A 15,937-nucleotide genomic window follows, 5' to 3' on the forward strand; every position below is an offset into this window, starting at 1 on the left:
AGCGTTCAGTTCAAAAGCCAGCATCTCTGATGGTATGGGGGTGCATAAGTGCATACGGCATGGGCAGCTTGCATGTTTTGGAAGGCACTTTGAATGCTGAAAGGTATATAAAGGTATTAGAGCAACATATGCTCCCCTCCAGATGACGTATTTCAGGGAAGGCCTTGTGTATTTCAGCAGGACAATGCAAAACCACATACTGCAGCTATTACAACAGCATGGATTCATCATAGAAGAGTCTGGGTGCTGAATTGGCCTGCCTGCAGGAGATGCTACACCATGGTAAACATGCCCCCGTCCCATCTATTTTGAGACCTGTAGCAGGCATCAAATTTGAAATGAGCATAAAACTGTAAAATTTCTCAGTTTAAACATTTGTTATTTTATCTATTTTCTATTATGAATTTTAGTTTTTTCATTTTATTCAAATTTAAATGTCCCCACGATGTGATATAAACCTGAGTTCACCTACATCGTGGGGACCAGCCACCGGTCCCCACAATGTAAATGAATTAATAAAAATACTAAATGATGTTTTTGTGAGAAAATAAAGGTGTGCACAGTTTCCTGTGATGGTTAGGTTTAGGGGTAGGGTAGGGGGATAGAAAGTACGGTTTGTACAGTATAAAATGCATTGCGGCCTATGGAAAGTCCCCACAATTCACAAAAACAAACATGTGTTTGTGTGTGTGTGTGTGTGTGTGTGTGTGTAAAACACAATAACTACTGTTGTTCTTTTGTGAACTTTAATTATCTTTCAGTCCAGATAGACCCCTTGGTTCTTTTACAAAGCTGTAACATTCCTTGTGTTTGGATTATCTTCTTTCTTTTTTTGTGTTAACTAAAGTATTACTGCAATTAGATCCACTGCTCTTCATCTTGTATGCCCTGATATGACAGTTACATGGATTAAATATTTTAACTGAGTTAGAAAACTGTATGACTCACTACAAAGAATAATTCATTGATATTCACCCATTGCAACCACACACTATTGGATTTTCCCAATCGTACTTTTATTTCATTCATCTGTGGTCAAAGTTGTTGCATTGGTGGTTTATAATGAGAAATTCTCTCATTTTCAGGGAGGAAGCTCCATGTCTGGTGGCAGTGGATCAGTGTCCCTTTGTGCTGGGATTGACCAATGAGAACTCAGAGCTGATTTTGGATGAATGTGCTCAGCTGACCGAAGGACTGAAGACCAGGGAAAGACACCTGTTCCTCCTCAGTGACGCCCTGGTCATTGCCAAGCTCAAGTAAGAATTGTGAATTCTTCAGGTTAACACACATACACAAACATGCACACTAACTAATGTGCATTACACACTAAAAGTGACCATAAACTATATTTAGAGTTGCTTTCAGTTTTGGCACGAAAATGGGAATCACCCAGCAAACAAGATTGTGATGGGAATTCCCCAAAGACATTCAGTCTAATTAAGATGAGGCTAAAATTATTTTGGGCCCACTTTATATTGTGTCTTTAACTATGTACTAACATTTAAACTAACCATTGATTCAATGCACTTTTTGTGTACATAAATACATGTTTTTACATTGTATTAACATTCTGAATGTAATTACATATGTAACTAACTACATCTGTAATTACATCTATAATTACAATTTTGACACTTCCCTCACCCTTTAACCCACCCATACCACCAAACCTGTCTCTAGCCTTAACCATATCCCACCTCAATAGTAGCAAAGTGTTTTGCAATATAATGGGTACAATGTGGGTACATTGTGTGTGTGTGTGTGCGTGCGTGCGTGTGCGTGTGTGTGTGTGTGTTTGTTTGTTTGTTTGTTTGAGTACACAGAAGTTAAAGACACCTAATATAAGGAGTTTTACTATTTATTGTTATTATTATTATTATGAAAATCTTCTATGTTTTACAGTCTGTTTTGATCAAGAAAAAAGCCCTACTGATTTATGTATGATTCATGAATATATTTCAGATTCTTTATTGTTAAATTATTATCTTTGCCACAATTTTAATATGCATTGCTTAAAGTGCTGACCCACATTATAAATTCATTAATTCATGATTAGGATACAACAGGTCTAGAAGGATTTCTAGGATTTCTGTATTTTTATTAGAAAAAAAAAAAAAAAAATATATATATATATATATATATATATATATATATATATATATATATATATATATATATATATATAATAGTTTAGATAAGAATTTGTGTAAGGTACTATATATAAAATTATATTTTTGGGTTTGTACAAAATAAAATGTACAAAAAAAAAAGAAAGAAAAAAATATTTAAATCTGCACAATGGAAGCAATTTCAACATCTCTGGCACATGTCTAAAGTACTAGCTGGGCTCTGGCAAGCTCTTGTTTAGTTGTTTCTGTGTGTTTTTCCCTTAGACAGCCTAGAGATTTAATGTAGGTTTGATTATAACTCTTCTGCACACATAGAGTCTCTGCTGCTACTACTGTATTGACTGGTTCTTTCTGTATTGACTGTCTGACCTTAAGAGAATAAATTGGATGCTTGCATGATTCGGCCATTCGGTCAATACTTTTGTAAAATCCCATTCAGGATCTCAGAAAGACAATAATCTCCTCTGTAGTTAGTGAAGAAACAAATCAAATAAATTCCAATGAGTTTTAATGGTGAAAACAAGTGACCCAAGACACCATAGAAGCTCCTTTAATCAGCAGAGAACCGTTGCTATTACATAACGCAGGACCCATGGTGAGGCTTATGCAATACCCGTTGCTTAACAATCTATCAGAGGTGCTGGAGGAACAAAAATAACAAATTAAAAAGTGTTAAATCATAACTTAAGCAACACATAGAATGCACACACGGTTGGGTGAATTTGTTTTCTCATGGTTTAGTTTTCAAGATTTTCAAAAATTTTGACTTTTTAAATAAACTTAATGAAATAACAATGTCACAGAAATAGGGGAATTCAGCTGCTTCCTTTTTTCTAAATGTGGCATTTAAAATAAATGCTGGCACTGCAATGTGATCTCATGAGAATACCTACGTGTTTTTATTTATTTATTTATTTATTTATTTTTTACGTAAAATGTGGTTCTACTACACATACATTTACAATATTGACATATTTTTAAAAATTTGTAAATTTGAAAGTTGCGCCCTTGAGAACCTTTTCAACATGGTTCATGGCATTGATATCAAACGCTTATTGGTTCTCACCTGCTTCTTCACAGATTGCGACATGCTGTGTTTCAGTGGATTGACATTTGAAATGAGTGCACGTGGGTATGGTTATGTTTAGGTTTGGGATGGGGTTTAGAGATCTTGCATTTATTTACAAAATGATAAAAGGAAAATTATACATATACATCTTTATGACATGAAAGATTCGTAAATATTTAGTTAGTATTTACGTAAGTATTTTTACATTTTAGTGCTATAAATATGTCAATATTGTACATTTCAGCACCTTTCTAAACGTACAAAAATGTACGTTTTGTGTCTTTAAAAGTTACGTCTTTATAACTACATATTAACAATGAGACCAGGATCTGCATATGTTTCATTCACTTTTAAGTTATATATGAATATAATGAAATAAAATATAAAAAAGTTGAAGACTTGGTGTGATACATTCAAATTCAGTCTAATCTGATGGAGGTGATGATGATGATGATGATGATGATGATGATTAAGATACATTAGGGCTAAAGGTCCCCTGTGTCATGGTTGTCACTTAATCCAAATGATGAGAATGATGCGTGTTGCAGGATGAACACTTTTAATAACCACCAGGAATAGCAAAATGCACTACAGATTAATACTGATGACATTGAACGATGAACAGAAAGAACTGAGGGCTTAAATACACAGAAGGAATGATTAACGGAACAAGAAACAGGTGCGTAACTCAATTAATCAGACAAATGGTGACAGGGAAAACAATGCAAATTAAACTAAACAGAACATGATAATGAAACTGAACTAGTCAAGACATGAATGTGACACCCTGGAATAAAAGGTCCTTTTTTTCTCCCACAATAGTAAATAGAAACAAAACCACTACAGTACTTTCCCAAACACCTGCTTGCCACTATAAACTGTAAAATTTCCCTGGACTATGCGGTTATAAAGTGCAATGGCAATTTGTGAATTAATAATCTGGTTTACTTTTTAAAATGTTGTCAAGGATGCTACTTTTTTCCTTTTTCTTTTAAAGGATGAGCATGTCTCAAAACATATGCAATAGTTTCAAAAGACATGGTTATGAGTTTCAGTTTTGTTTTGAAGATGATCATGTTTTTTTCGTGTTTGGGCCGAGGTCAAAAAGGCACAATGCCTGAACTTCAGTCAATTATTTTCCATCATTTTTAGGGAATAGATTTGTTGGTATATGTGCACAGTTGTCTCACACCAAGTGCTGCAATTAAAACATGGTTTGAGCTTCTACAAAAAGCAATAAGGTGTGTTCTTGCATGTGAAGTAAGTATATTTCACATTCCTTTTGATGTGCTCTATATATGTGAATTAAAGCTTAAATGAAATCTGTCATTATGAAATTATTGTGTCTTTGGATTAAACCAAGTAATTGGATCGCTTTCACAATCTTTTTGAAGCTTCAAAGTTTTGGTTACATTTAGGGACATTCAATGGAGGGTCAAATCTCCAGATCTAACTGCAACTTTTAAGTTTTATTCTCAAAACAAAGATCTAGGCACATAGGAGAAAATGTAACAGCTTTAAACATAAAGATAATACAGAACCAATGAAACTGAGGGCATATAAATACACAGGGAAACAAGATAATGAGCAACTCAACTAGAAACAGGTGATGAATATAATCAGTAACTATACTAGATAGTATGTGAGATTAGATTAAGTGTGTCTGATGATCTACTTTTTCCAAAGAAGATTAGATTTTCGAAGTGTAGATTTTCAAAATCACTTTGGAGGAGGATTCAGTTCAGAAAGATGAATAAAAAGTAAAGTTAAGATGCAATTTTATGTCCCAAAGCTTGTATACTTTTCTACTACACACTCAAAAGTACTTTTTCTTCACAAAAAGAGTACATACTTTTAGGGCGGAGTATAATTGGTATAGGCAACACATGAAAACAAGGTGGTACAAACTAAAAGTCCATTAAACAAAATGAAAACCCAACAATATGCCCCCCAGTGTAAGGTAAAAGGCAAAAGTGTCTCATAAAAGTGTAGGGTTTAAGAAATTTTAATATAAAAACAATACATTTTTAATAATATTTTGTGACCAAAAAAAAATGTGCATTCTCTTTGAGCTTTTAGCTTTAGTTTTATATTACAGCATAATAACTGCTTTTTAAATTGCATTTGAACAGCTTTAAAGATATATATTGCAATTCCACATTACATGTTTTGTAGAGGGTTTTTTTGTTTTGTTTTGTTTTTTTTGATTGTTGATTTTTTGCGATAATAACAAGTTAATTGTACATTATGCCTATGCAAATTTAAAATAAATGTTCTTGGAAATCATTACCATATTGCAAAACATAACAAGACAATATAACCTATATTTCTGTGTTCACAGGTCAAATGCAAGTTACAGACTGAAACACAGAATTGATCTAAAGGATCTGTGGGTGTGCAGCTTTGAAAATGAAGATGAGGAGGCAGAAGACGATGATACAGATGTTGATCTAAGGACGTCCTTCGTATTGGCTTGGTCTGTCTCTCTGTGCCTGGTGTCGTTCTGGTGAGGTTTTTTATTATTTATTTAAAAAAAAAATGGTTTGGAACTAAGCTCTGAAAAAAGATCCCCAGGAACAGATTGAACACTCATGAGAACGTTCACAAGACCATGCACAAAGAGTAAAGCATGTGGGTAGTCTGTGGGCATGCTGTCTGACGCTGAAAGTAGCTGCTAACCAAAAAAATACGTAGTCAGGATGTTACTGCTAGTGTATGATGATAAGTGTAGAGCAATTAGAGCAGGTGTATAAGGACGTAGGTAGTCATTATGTGAGAATGAGTAGGTGTTTTTCGAAGCTTTGTTTGAAAGTGGGGTTAAGTAGGTTTTCTCACAGGTGTTGGTTGCAATACTAGGAGTAAGTTTTAAGACAAAGATTGCCTGACTTGAACAAGTGGAAACCCTTAATATAATAGAATAGGCAACCAGAAATGTTTTTTTATAGAAGAAGGTTGTTTTTTAGAGAGTATGCCATTAGGATTAAAGGCCCTATTGTTTTCCTTAGGTTAAATTATTTTTTTCCACATTTCGGGCATGTTTGGGTCCCTTAACATGCTCAAAAATTCTTGAAACTTTGCACACGCATAGGAAATGTCGTCCATCAGGGTCGGACAGAAGTTGGGGGGGGGACTCCGTGGCACACCCTTTTATATGGTTGTATGGCGCACCCCTGTAGCACACTCCTTATTGTAACTTTCTAATTTACAGTCATTAGCTCTGACCAATAGGAAGTCAGCTATTTTTGTTAGAATGTTGATTTTTTTGAACCAAGCTCTCAGTTTTTAACTACTGCTCCAAAGGCCGTCGTACAATGCAAACTTTTTCGACATGAAATCAAGACATTAAACATGCTAAATTGCAGACAGATATTGGATATCTCAAATGGTTTGGCCGTGGCGAGGCATTTATGAACATTTATTTATTTATGGCAAAAAAAGGGAAACAGGAAATACGTTAAAATGTTTGCAAATATTAAATGATTTTGAAACTTCAGCAGTGTGTTCATTGTAGCTGGCCGATCACATGTATGTGACTATTATTAGCGAAAGTCATGGCGACACCAACTGGCAACTGAAAGTGTCACTTTCAAAATGATTTGAAATCGGCATATTATTTTTACCCAGTTTGCTTCAAACTTCATCAGAATAATGTGGCAGATGTAGACCTGTGAAAGGATTCTTTATATCTTAAATACTGTTTCTATGGCAACATGTCAAACTTTTATAATATTCTTGAGTGTTTTTGAGGCTAGCATGCTTCAAAAAACTCTATACAGATATTGTTCTCATCAAACCGAACAACTTTCTAATTTACAGTCATTAGCTCCGACCAACAGGAAGTCAGATAATTTAGTTTAAATGTGGATTTTTTTGAATAATCAGGCTTTTAACTACTCCTCATAGGAGATTCATGTAATCCCCACCAAACTCAGTCAACATGAAACAAAGACACTGAAGATGCTAATTGATTATAGGATATCTCAAACATGTTGCCATGCTGAGGGATTAAAGTAAGGACAAAAAAGGAAGTGTCTCATTTCGTGTAAAATCATTGCTTGGGCCTGTCATCGCTACTTGCAGCTATATTAAGCAATATTGCATTTACTTATAGTGTTAAGCATGAATGTGTGGTTTTAGACACAAGCCAATAAAGGGAAGTCAGTGAATATCTGCCATCAGCATCAAAGGGCAGTTAGCATAAGGAATAGTGAAGTTCAGTTGTGAATTTAGTCACATGTTTTCAAAACCAGTAGAGGTCTTTCCAATAAGAAGCCTACCGCAACACGCAATGGAAATGTATGATTTACTTAAAGGATACTAACTGCATTGTATGTGCAATTGTAGTGTACTTCAAATCATACATTTTTAATAATCTTTTTTGATGCTTTAAAGAAGTACACTTATTTTCGATGTGTTGACTAACATACTAAAGGACTAACATATGGTCAGGATATTAAAGTTTTAACATTATAATTGCAGCTTTGAGAATGCGGGCCACCCTATCATGGATTAATGGACTATTGCATTAGTACTGCACTTGCACTAGCCAGAGTTAGAGAGAAAGTTACAGCAGAGTTAGTAGAGCCTAGAGCTAGCGCGAGTGAAACATTATCAGCCAAAGAAAGTCAAAGTTAAAGTTGTCAGGAATAAATTAACAATAAAATGCAGCTTCCCCAGCGGAGCAGGAAAAAAAGAAAAGAAAAAAAAAAAGAATGTGGCCAAACTGCCCAAACACCATCAGCCTTGCAACAGCCCCTCTCCTGTCAGACAGAGGGATGAGTTTTACCTCTGTCCTGGCCCCCGAAAATGACAATGTTTTAACACAGATGTTAATGAATGGCAACCCTGCTTTCTGGACAAAACACCTGTCAGACAATGAGTGCTGTGAGCTATAGTTCATTTATGATGATTATTATTATTATTTTTAGTGAAATTGTTATTCATTATTTTATCTGACTTAAAGAAAATTTTACATCCTCTACAGATTACATTGCATTAAGATTTGATGGACAGTTTGTTTACAAACACAAAAAAGGTTTAGTGGTTTTAAAAAGAGACAAGAAAGATAAAAGGGTGTGTAGTTGGTGTGTTGGGGCCCCAAACCTAGAATTGCTTAGGGCCCACAAATCACTAAGTCTGCCCTTGTTTGCACCATTATTTAATGCCCCCAAAAAAGCATGTCTTAACCCATTTTACACTTGGCTGCAATAGTTGCTGCTAGAATTTTCTCCACTCATGTTCATGTATTTGAAATGCTAGAGGAAGATGTTATCCGGATACGTCATTTGCCAAGACATATTATATTTAATTGGCTGTGCCTGTTTTGTTAATTGATTAGCCACAACTGATTATCATCAGCTCTGATTGTTTTAACTGATTATCATCAGCTCTGCTTTTTTGCATTCCTACGCTAATTTACTTTGCTGCTGAGTCTCTTCGGCACTTTCATAGGATTGTGGTCTCATGCTAATTTGATTCAGCCCAAATCATATATATCTTACCACCTGTAGTCTCTAGTGGCCTAACATGGTCAACATTGCAGAAAAACTAAAATGTTTATTAATTTTAGTGACATTTATTCATTCACTTTAATGTAGTTTTTATTTAATTTGACTTAACATTTTGCAAACAAATTTCAACTTCATTTTGTTGGATTTATGTTGTCGAAGTAAGCCGAAAGGAAATTTGATTATTAAATTAGTGTTTAAAAGAGACCATTTATATTTACAATTTCATATGGGTTTGATTCAGATTCAGTTAGATGGTCAGTTTACACCCAGATGGTGCAACTTATCCACCGATTCAGATAACTTTACCCCTAACTTGGGGTAAATTAAGCCCCAGGAACACTTTTTATAAGAAGCCATATATTTTAGAACCCTTTGTCATAGTTTTATTCTGATAATTTAAAATGATAGGAAACAAGACACTTTTATTGTACTCCTGCCTCATTTTCCCTTATCTTGAGGACTACATAAGTTAAAAATGGCTCATCTTACCCCAATCTTCCCTGCTGTATTTTTTTTTTTTTTTTTTTTTTTTTTTTTGTATACTGTGATTAACAAAATGTTAGTGTTTAGTATTTGGCATTTCATAAAACATATACAGTGGATAATTCAAATAGCTTTGAATTTGTATCTTTCATTTATGCACCTAAAACAAGATGAGAGAAAGATTTAAAAAAAGATCTTAGTCATCTTTTTCTGCAGAAAAGGTCCATGCTTCACACTATATTCCAAAAATATAAATGTTTACACACATTTCAGGTCTTCCTTCCTACGCATTTCATTAGGCCTAATCTAACTTTCAAAAATGAACTGCAAGTCGCACAGATAAACTTTCCACTTGTCGCCTAGCCACACTCTGAAATGAGGAAGTGGTAGCTGTCTGTAACTGTGATGCTGCTTCCTGTCCTCATGACTCACTGAGACTTTCCTGCCCTTTTTGTTGTAAAGAGGTCGAGCGTGTGTGGCCTCTTCATATTCACAACATAATCACGCGCGATACACTCTCTGTGGACTACTAACTTACACCATGCTGTTCTCTCACTTGCAGTTTGCCTGAGCTAAAGGATCACTGGTTAGATACTCTACACAGGTAAGGTGTCATTTAGTATATTATAAATGCAAACATACTAAATTCTGAAATTCAAGATTAGCTCAATTTGTTATGCTAAAAAGTAGATTAAGACTTCTGAACCCCACCATAAATGCAAATCTCTCCAGTTAATGACTATGTCTATTAGCATGTTTACCGACTGTGTACTCGAGATTTTTTTAAACACTTCTTGCTGTAATTGTGTGCCACATGACCAAAAAAAAAAAAACGTTGCCATTTCAAATGTCATTGCAGAAAAACTGCAGAGGCAAGATCGAGTGCAGGCAGCACTTCCCCACCGCCCAGCGTCCTCATGAAGGTGCTGAGTGGCAATACCACGGTACGCGTTCTTCTGTCACTGATTAATAAACATTAGTGATCAGATTTCCAAGGGTCAAACTGCATAAATGCTTGGAATGGGATATTTTTCTTCTATGCCTTTTATCTCAGATGATGTAAGTCCTCGGTCTTGGTCTGTGTATGGAAATATCTTTGGGTCTTGCAGTACAGATAAAACATTGACATTCATTTTGCTGTTTTTCTCTGTCTTACAGAATAAAACTCTAAGCGGAGTTGGGATGGACTCTGGCGTAGAGTTGCCTTTTGATGTGAGTATTCTCATATTCACTTCATATTAGATTCAAACTCTTGTATTTTGAATTACTTCCAATGATACTTTAAAAAATGACTACAGGAACAAAAACAAGGATGCTAAAAATGAATGAAAAGTCTATCATAGTTTTGATAGTTGTATGCATGTAATTTGAGGTCACACCCTACTACTTCTTCATGTGCTCATGACAAACATGTGCCTGTTCCCAGGGCAACGGCAAAATCTCCACCCTCTCAAAGCAGTTGCATAACCAGGAGGCACATGCACAGCAGCCTATTGGTGAGTTTAAACAAGTCAAAATGGCTGTTCGAAACCACATGTTTGGTTAGGTGCCCGCCAGAAGAAAAAAAAAACAGTGAAACTGAGTAGGAGTGTAAAAAAAAATGCAAGAAAACAAAGGTGTGAAAAACAGAGTTTGAAGTCATAATTGCTTTACTCTAGTAATAAACCTCTCAAATAAACTGTTGTTGACACAATAAGATCATTTAAAGTATTGATTATAATGCATTTTCTTGGCCTCAATAGAGAATGGAGGCAAAAGGAACTTTTTCCCATTTAAGCTGAAGAGAAGCTCTACAAACCCAAGCTTTCCTGCTCATCCTGAGTCCAGTGTGAAGAACTTGTTGTTTGGACGACATCTACAAGATGACACCACACTTCCAAAACCAATTACTGTACGTTAGTGTACTGTATTGATGTATTGTTGTTTACATCATGAGTTTTTATTTATTTATTTTTTTGTCTAAGAACAAGTAAATAGCTTCAAAAACATCTCCACCACAGATGCAATCTGTAGGACACCCGATGTTTCTTTTGATAGGCTTCATGCAAATTCTTGCTAACCTTATCCAGACCTCAATCAAACTTTTTCAAGACCATCTGGATTGGAAACAAAAATGTGGTCAAAACAACAGCAGGTTTAGAAGTTTTCATAAAATCAGTCAAAACCCTTGCCAAACAGCCCTTGGAAACTGATGGCATGCAAAAAAGTAAAGTGCCCTTGGGTTATATCATCTGAATAGAAAAAGCGTTTCAGACATGAACCAAGTCATTACATTTTGATGACAGATTATGAAGACATTCATTTTTCTTTGATGAATATTCGCTGATGAATCATGCATGCACCAGAAAGAAAAGTAAATATGGCACATTTTTGATTCTAGGGTCAATTTCATGTTGACTTCAGTCTTTAAAGTGGGTAGAAGATTTACATTCCTCAAACTTCTCATGTTTTTGGCTCTCCAACAGGAAACACTCCTGTTGTTGTTCAGGAAGGGTCCATTTACTGAGGGTGTTTTCAGAGTCCCATGTAACAGCAAAAACCTGAATGCTCTCAGAGATCAGCTGAACTCTGGGGCCGAGGTAGATATGGACGCACTGCCTGTGACACTCTTGGTTGGATTGTTGAAGGTAAATAATACACTCTGTATATGTTAGGCCTGGCCTTTGCCTATGTATTTCTCTTGTCAACGCCCATTCTTCCATTTCTGAGGTGTCTGTGAAACATGAGTCATTTCTTTATTTTTAATGTACTGACAGATTTACTTGAGGGAACTCCCTGGAGGCCTTCTAGTGTTTGAGCACTATGAAAGTTGGATCAGTGCTGTGGAGAAAGAGAGGACAGAGGATGCGCAGAGTGAGTTGAGAAGGTGAGTATAAGACTCTGTCCCATGACCTAGCTGTAAACTCACTGTAGTTTCAGGGTGGATGGTAGAGAGAAACTATGAGCAGATGTGGGGGCTGTTAAAAAAAAGTCCCTGGCACAGATGGGATGATAGAAATGGGACTTTTCTGTGGCCTTGCTATGTACTCTTCAGAGATTTGAAAATAGGGAAATTGGAAGCTGAAGTCCAACCACAAAAATGTCAGACAGATAGTTCTGTTTTTGCCCTTCCTCCCTCATCATGATTAAAATTTGAGGAGTGGTTAATAGAAAAATGACCTAACTGATTTTTCTGTTGTTCCCCCCTTTCAGAATGGCTGAGAAGTTGCCCAAAGCAAACAGTCTTCTCCTGCAGCACCTGCTGTGCCTGTTTCACCACATTAGTCAGCGTTCAGAAACCAACAAAATGGATGCAAAGAACCTGGCAGTGTGCATTGCTCCAACCTTGCTGCATCGTGACAGCCAGCCCCTAGACAGGGATGATGTTGAAAAGGTCAGACACTTGGTCATTTTTTTCTGCCTTTTAAAATGAAACTTCTAAATAATCTATTATATGATGAAATGATTTCTCTGGGGTCTGCTTTGGTGTTGAGCCTTTAGCACTAAACATAGAAATTAGCAGTCTGGATCGGCATCTGAGCAAGAATGTATGTCAGAAGTCTCCTCAATGTTTTTTTTTTTTTTTTTTTTTCCCATGAAACACCTCTGCAGTCTCGGTTTGACTAATCTGTTGATTTAAGATCAAAACTTGGCACTGTCATATACATGGTGTGGTTTATATGCATAAGAAACCACAGCACTAAAAGCACTGTGACACTGAGTTGCACACAAAACTTAACACATTATATTAAAGAGACTTTATTATTTTTATTTTGGTTCTTAGGTCACAAAACTTATCCAGTTCCTAATTGAAAATTGCTGTGAGGTGTTTGGACATAATATCCTGATGCTTTTTGGGGATTTCGAGGAACAGGACTCCATAGACAAGTCAGGTAAATAAATCTTAACTATTTAAATAAGAACTGAAATATAATTCCTAAATGTACTTTAAGAAATATCAAAGTCCCTTTCAAGGAAAGTCTGTTCATTCGGCGGCCATATTTGCAAAGCCTCCAGGCAGCTATTTCGGGCATTCAAGACCAAGTCCTATCTATTTGAATGGGGGAATCCTGAAATCTCAAAAACTGCTTGGCAAACTCACAATTAAATAATATATTTCAAACCATCAACAAAATCTGACATGAACTGTCCTATAAATGTTGTTTCTTATGCTCAAATAGTGTTAAGAACACTTATTTTTCAGGCTAGACAAGCAAATGCGCATGTGCAGTCCTAAGCGCAAGTCTCAGGTTTCTATGGGAAAAGGAGCCTTTAACGGCAGCTGCAGTGAAGCAATGACTTTATCAATCAGCGATTGGCGATTGATATTGGTAAAAAATACCTCACGAATCAAGAGCTCCGTTATGATTTTGAGGTTGGCCACAACCTCAAGTCTCAACAGGATGTTCACCAAACTATTATTGTAAAGAGCATGTGTGGTGTTAATACATTTGCATTTAGAAAAAGGCCTTGTTGAAGCTGATGTTTCTGCACCACTAGTGTGAGCAAATGGAATTGCATTACGTCAATCCCTATTACAAAATCCAACTTAAACTGGTAGCTGTGTTTTGGAACATGGTAGCTAGTTTCTAGCTGATCTAAACTGGTCCAAGCTGGTCAGTAGCTTTTGCAAGTTGATCAGTTACTATGTTCCAAATATCAGCTTGACCATGTAGAGCTGGTTTGACAAACTATTAGCTGGTTTGTTGCTGCTTCGGGATGGTCTACCAGCTTGAACAAGTTATTAATTAGCTTTGAACAGCTAAAGACCATGTTTGACCAGCAACTATGTTTCAAAACACAGCTACCAGAACTTTTCAGCAGGGAGCAGCTGCCCTTCTACCAGTGGCAACACCCATAGTCTCACCCAACCTCAAGGCATTGGTTGAGCAAATGCTGCTGTGTTAGGCTGGCTGGAATGCTCAAATCAACAGAGCATTAACACTGATTTATTTTCTACAGATTCAGCCTCCTTGATGTCCCCCGATATATCCTTCGATGTCCACCAGCATGACTCAGCATATGACAGCACAGATCCTGATGTTGATTGTGACTGCGTGGAAGCTGAGAGCCAGACTCAAGAGGACAACATGATGCCACGTGGGAGCCCAGGCCTAAGCAAGATGGGACGCTCTGACATTCAGTCTTGTTCCTCTGATGCTATTTTTGACGCTTTCACAAATCCTTTCAATCGCCGGTGCTCTGAGCCCTCCATTTTTCCCTCTGCCCCCATTACGGGTTTAAGAGAACTTGCCCGCAGCCATGACGATTTTTCGACAGAAAAGGAAGACTTTGACAACCAACCACTCAAGAAGCAGAACTCAGATGACTCCTTCTTGCATCCCCACCACTGTGAGAACAGAAGATCCCAGATGTCTCTCAAAAAAGTGGTTGGGAGTTTGAACACGCCCATCAGTGTGTCTTCTCCAACATCTAAGGCTGGTTCCTGCCCATCATTTTGTTCCTCAGATAGCACCTCCTCAAATCTCTCGGAGCAATCAACCACCACTTCACCGCTGCCATCCCCTGCAAGCCCTCGCAAAAGCCAATCTACTAGGCATTCATCCTTTATGAGTAAGTCTAAACATAACCATGCCCTAGGAGACCTGGAAGTGAACCGACGGTCCTTCTCAATGAGGGCCAAAAGCCTTGGAAACTTTACATTTAACAGAGGCAGTCTGAAAAAAGGGGACTCTCAGAAGGAAGTTGCCTTCCCTTGTGAAACTCTCCAAGAGGACTCACAAAATGAGACAGAGAACATTGATGAGCTTGTTCGCCGTCGACGGCCTCTCTCTGCCATTGAAGTCTTCCAACATGTGGATAGTCGTATGCCATGCAGTCCCCCATCCTATGAGCAGGCGCTGCAGACCGGTGGACAACCGGCCCCTCCGCAGTACAGGGCCATGACTGTCCAACACGCCAGAGAGCTGGGCAGGAAATCTCGTCCCATATCCATGAACGACAACCTATTGGATGTTTACAAAGTTAACGAACCCACAGAACACATAGAAACATTCACAGAAAGTGTTCAATTAGTAGAACCACAGGCAGTTTCGTTCCGGCAGAGGGCAATGTCCGAGTCAGTATCCCAGACAAGGCACGACAGAGTGTCCCGCAGGTGTAGTCAGCCTGTATTTGAGGAGTTCTCCTATGCAAAGGAATCTTATGTGTGAGTGTTTTTTTCTTAATTGCAATACTGAACTTGATGAGCTATGATTTAAAGGTGAAGTGTGTAATTTGTGTGCCACTAGTATCACCTTGTTATCAAACAGGTTTCCCTAACACTCCTCCCATCAGTCACATAGCCCTGCCCCAAACTCACAACATTGCCTCGTCAGGATAATCAACCAAACAGAGCAATGTTTTGATAGTTCCACAATGTTTATACTTTTCAGGAAAAATAAACCCATAAATGGCTTACTTATAGCTGACTCTTAAGTTAAGCTGGGATAGTAGAACATTTAACAGAAAAACTGCACACTTCAGCTTTAAAAAACCCCTGCAACTGTTAAGCTCAACTGTTTGACTTAGTGACACATAGAATTCAATGTGTTACAGTGATTTTATATGCTAATTTCTAATCATTTTAAACTCTTGCCAGTATAAAGCTATGTAAATAGACATTTACAACAATTAAATTGTATAATATAATAAAATAGTTTATGGTGGTAACAGAATAATTTTGATGTAGTCCCAATGTACAGCTGTAAATTACAAGATTTCTGTAATATTGCTACTCTTTATTTCACTACAATAAAGAACTTTAG

The 15,937-nt window shown here is 36.9% G+C and overlaps 1 protein-coding gene across 1 annotated transcript; it reads left to right on the forward strand.

Moving 5' to 3' along the window:
* Positions 1-9,661: 9,661 nt before the first annotated feature.
* tagapb (T cell activation RhoGTPase activating protein b) lies at positions 9,662-15,937 on the forward strand. The gene is made up of 10 exons (XM_067383375.1): positions 9,662-9,795; positions 10,051-10,135; positions 10,350-10,403; positions 10,618-10,687; positions 10,934-11,082; positions 11,657-11,818; positions 11,948-12,057; positions 12,384-12,564; positions 12,955-13,063; positions 14,133-15,937. The coding sequence occupies exons 2-10, from the start codon at positions 10,109-10,111 to the stop codon at positions 15,341-15,343; spliced, it is 2,073 nt and encodes a 690-aa protein (XP_067239476.1). The 5' UTR covers positions 9,662-9,795; positions 10,051-10,108; the 3' UTR covers positions 15,344-15,937.

This window comes from Chanodichthys erythropterus, chromosome 4 (genome assembly GCF_024489055.1).
Source record: "Chanodichthys erythropterus isolate Z2021 chromosome 4, ASM2448905v1, whole genome shotgun sequence".
NCBI lineage: Eukaryota > Metazoa > Chordata > Actinopteri > Cypriniformes > Xenocyprididae > Chanodichthys > Chanodichthys erythropterus.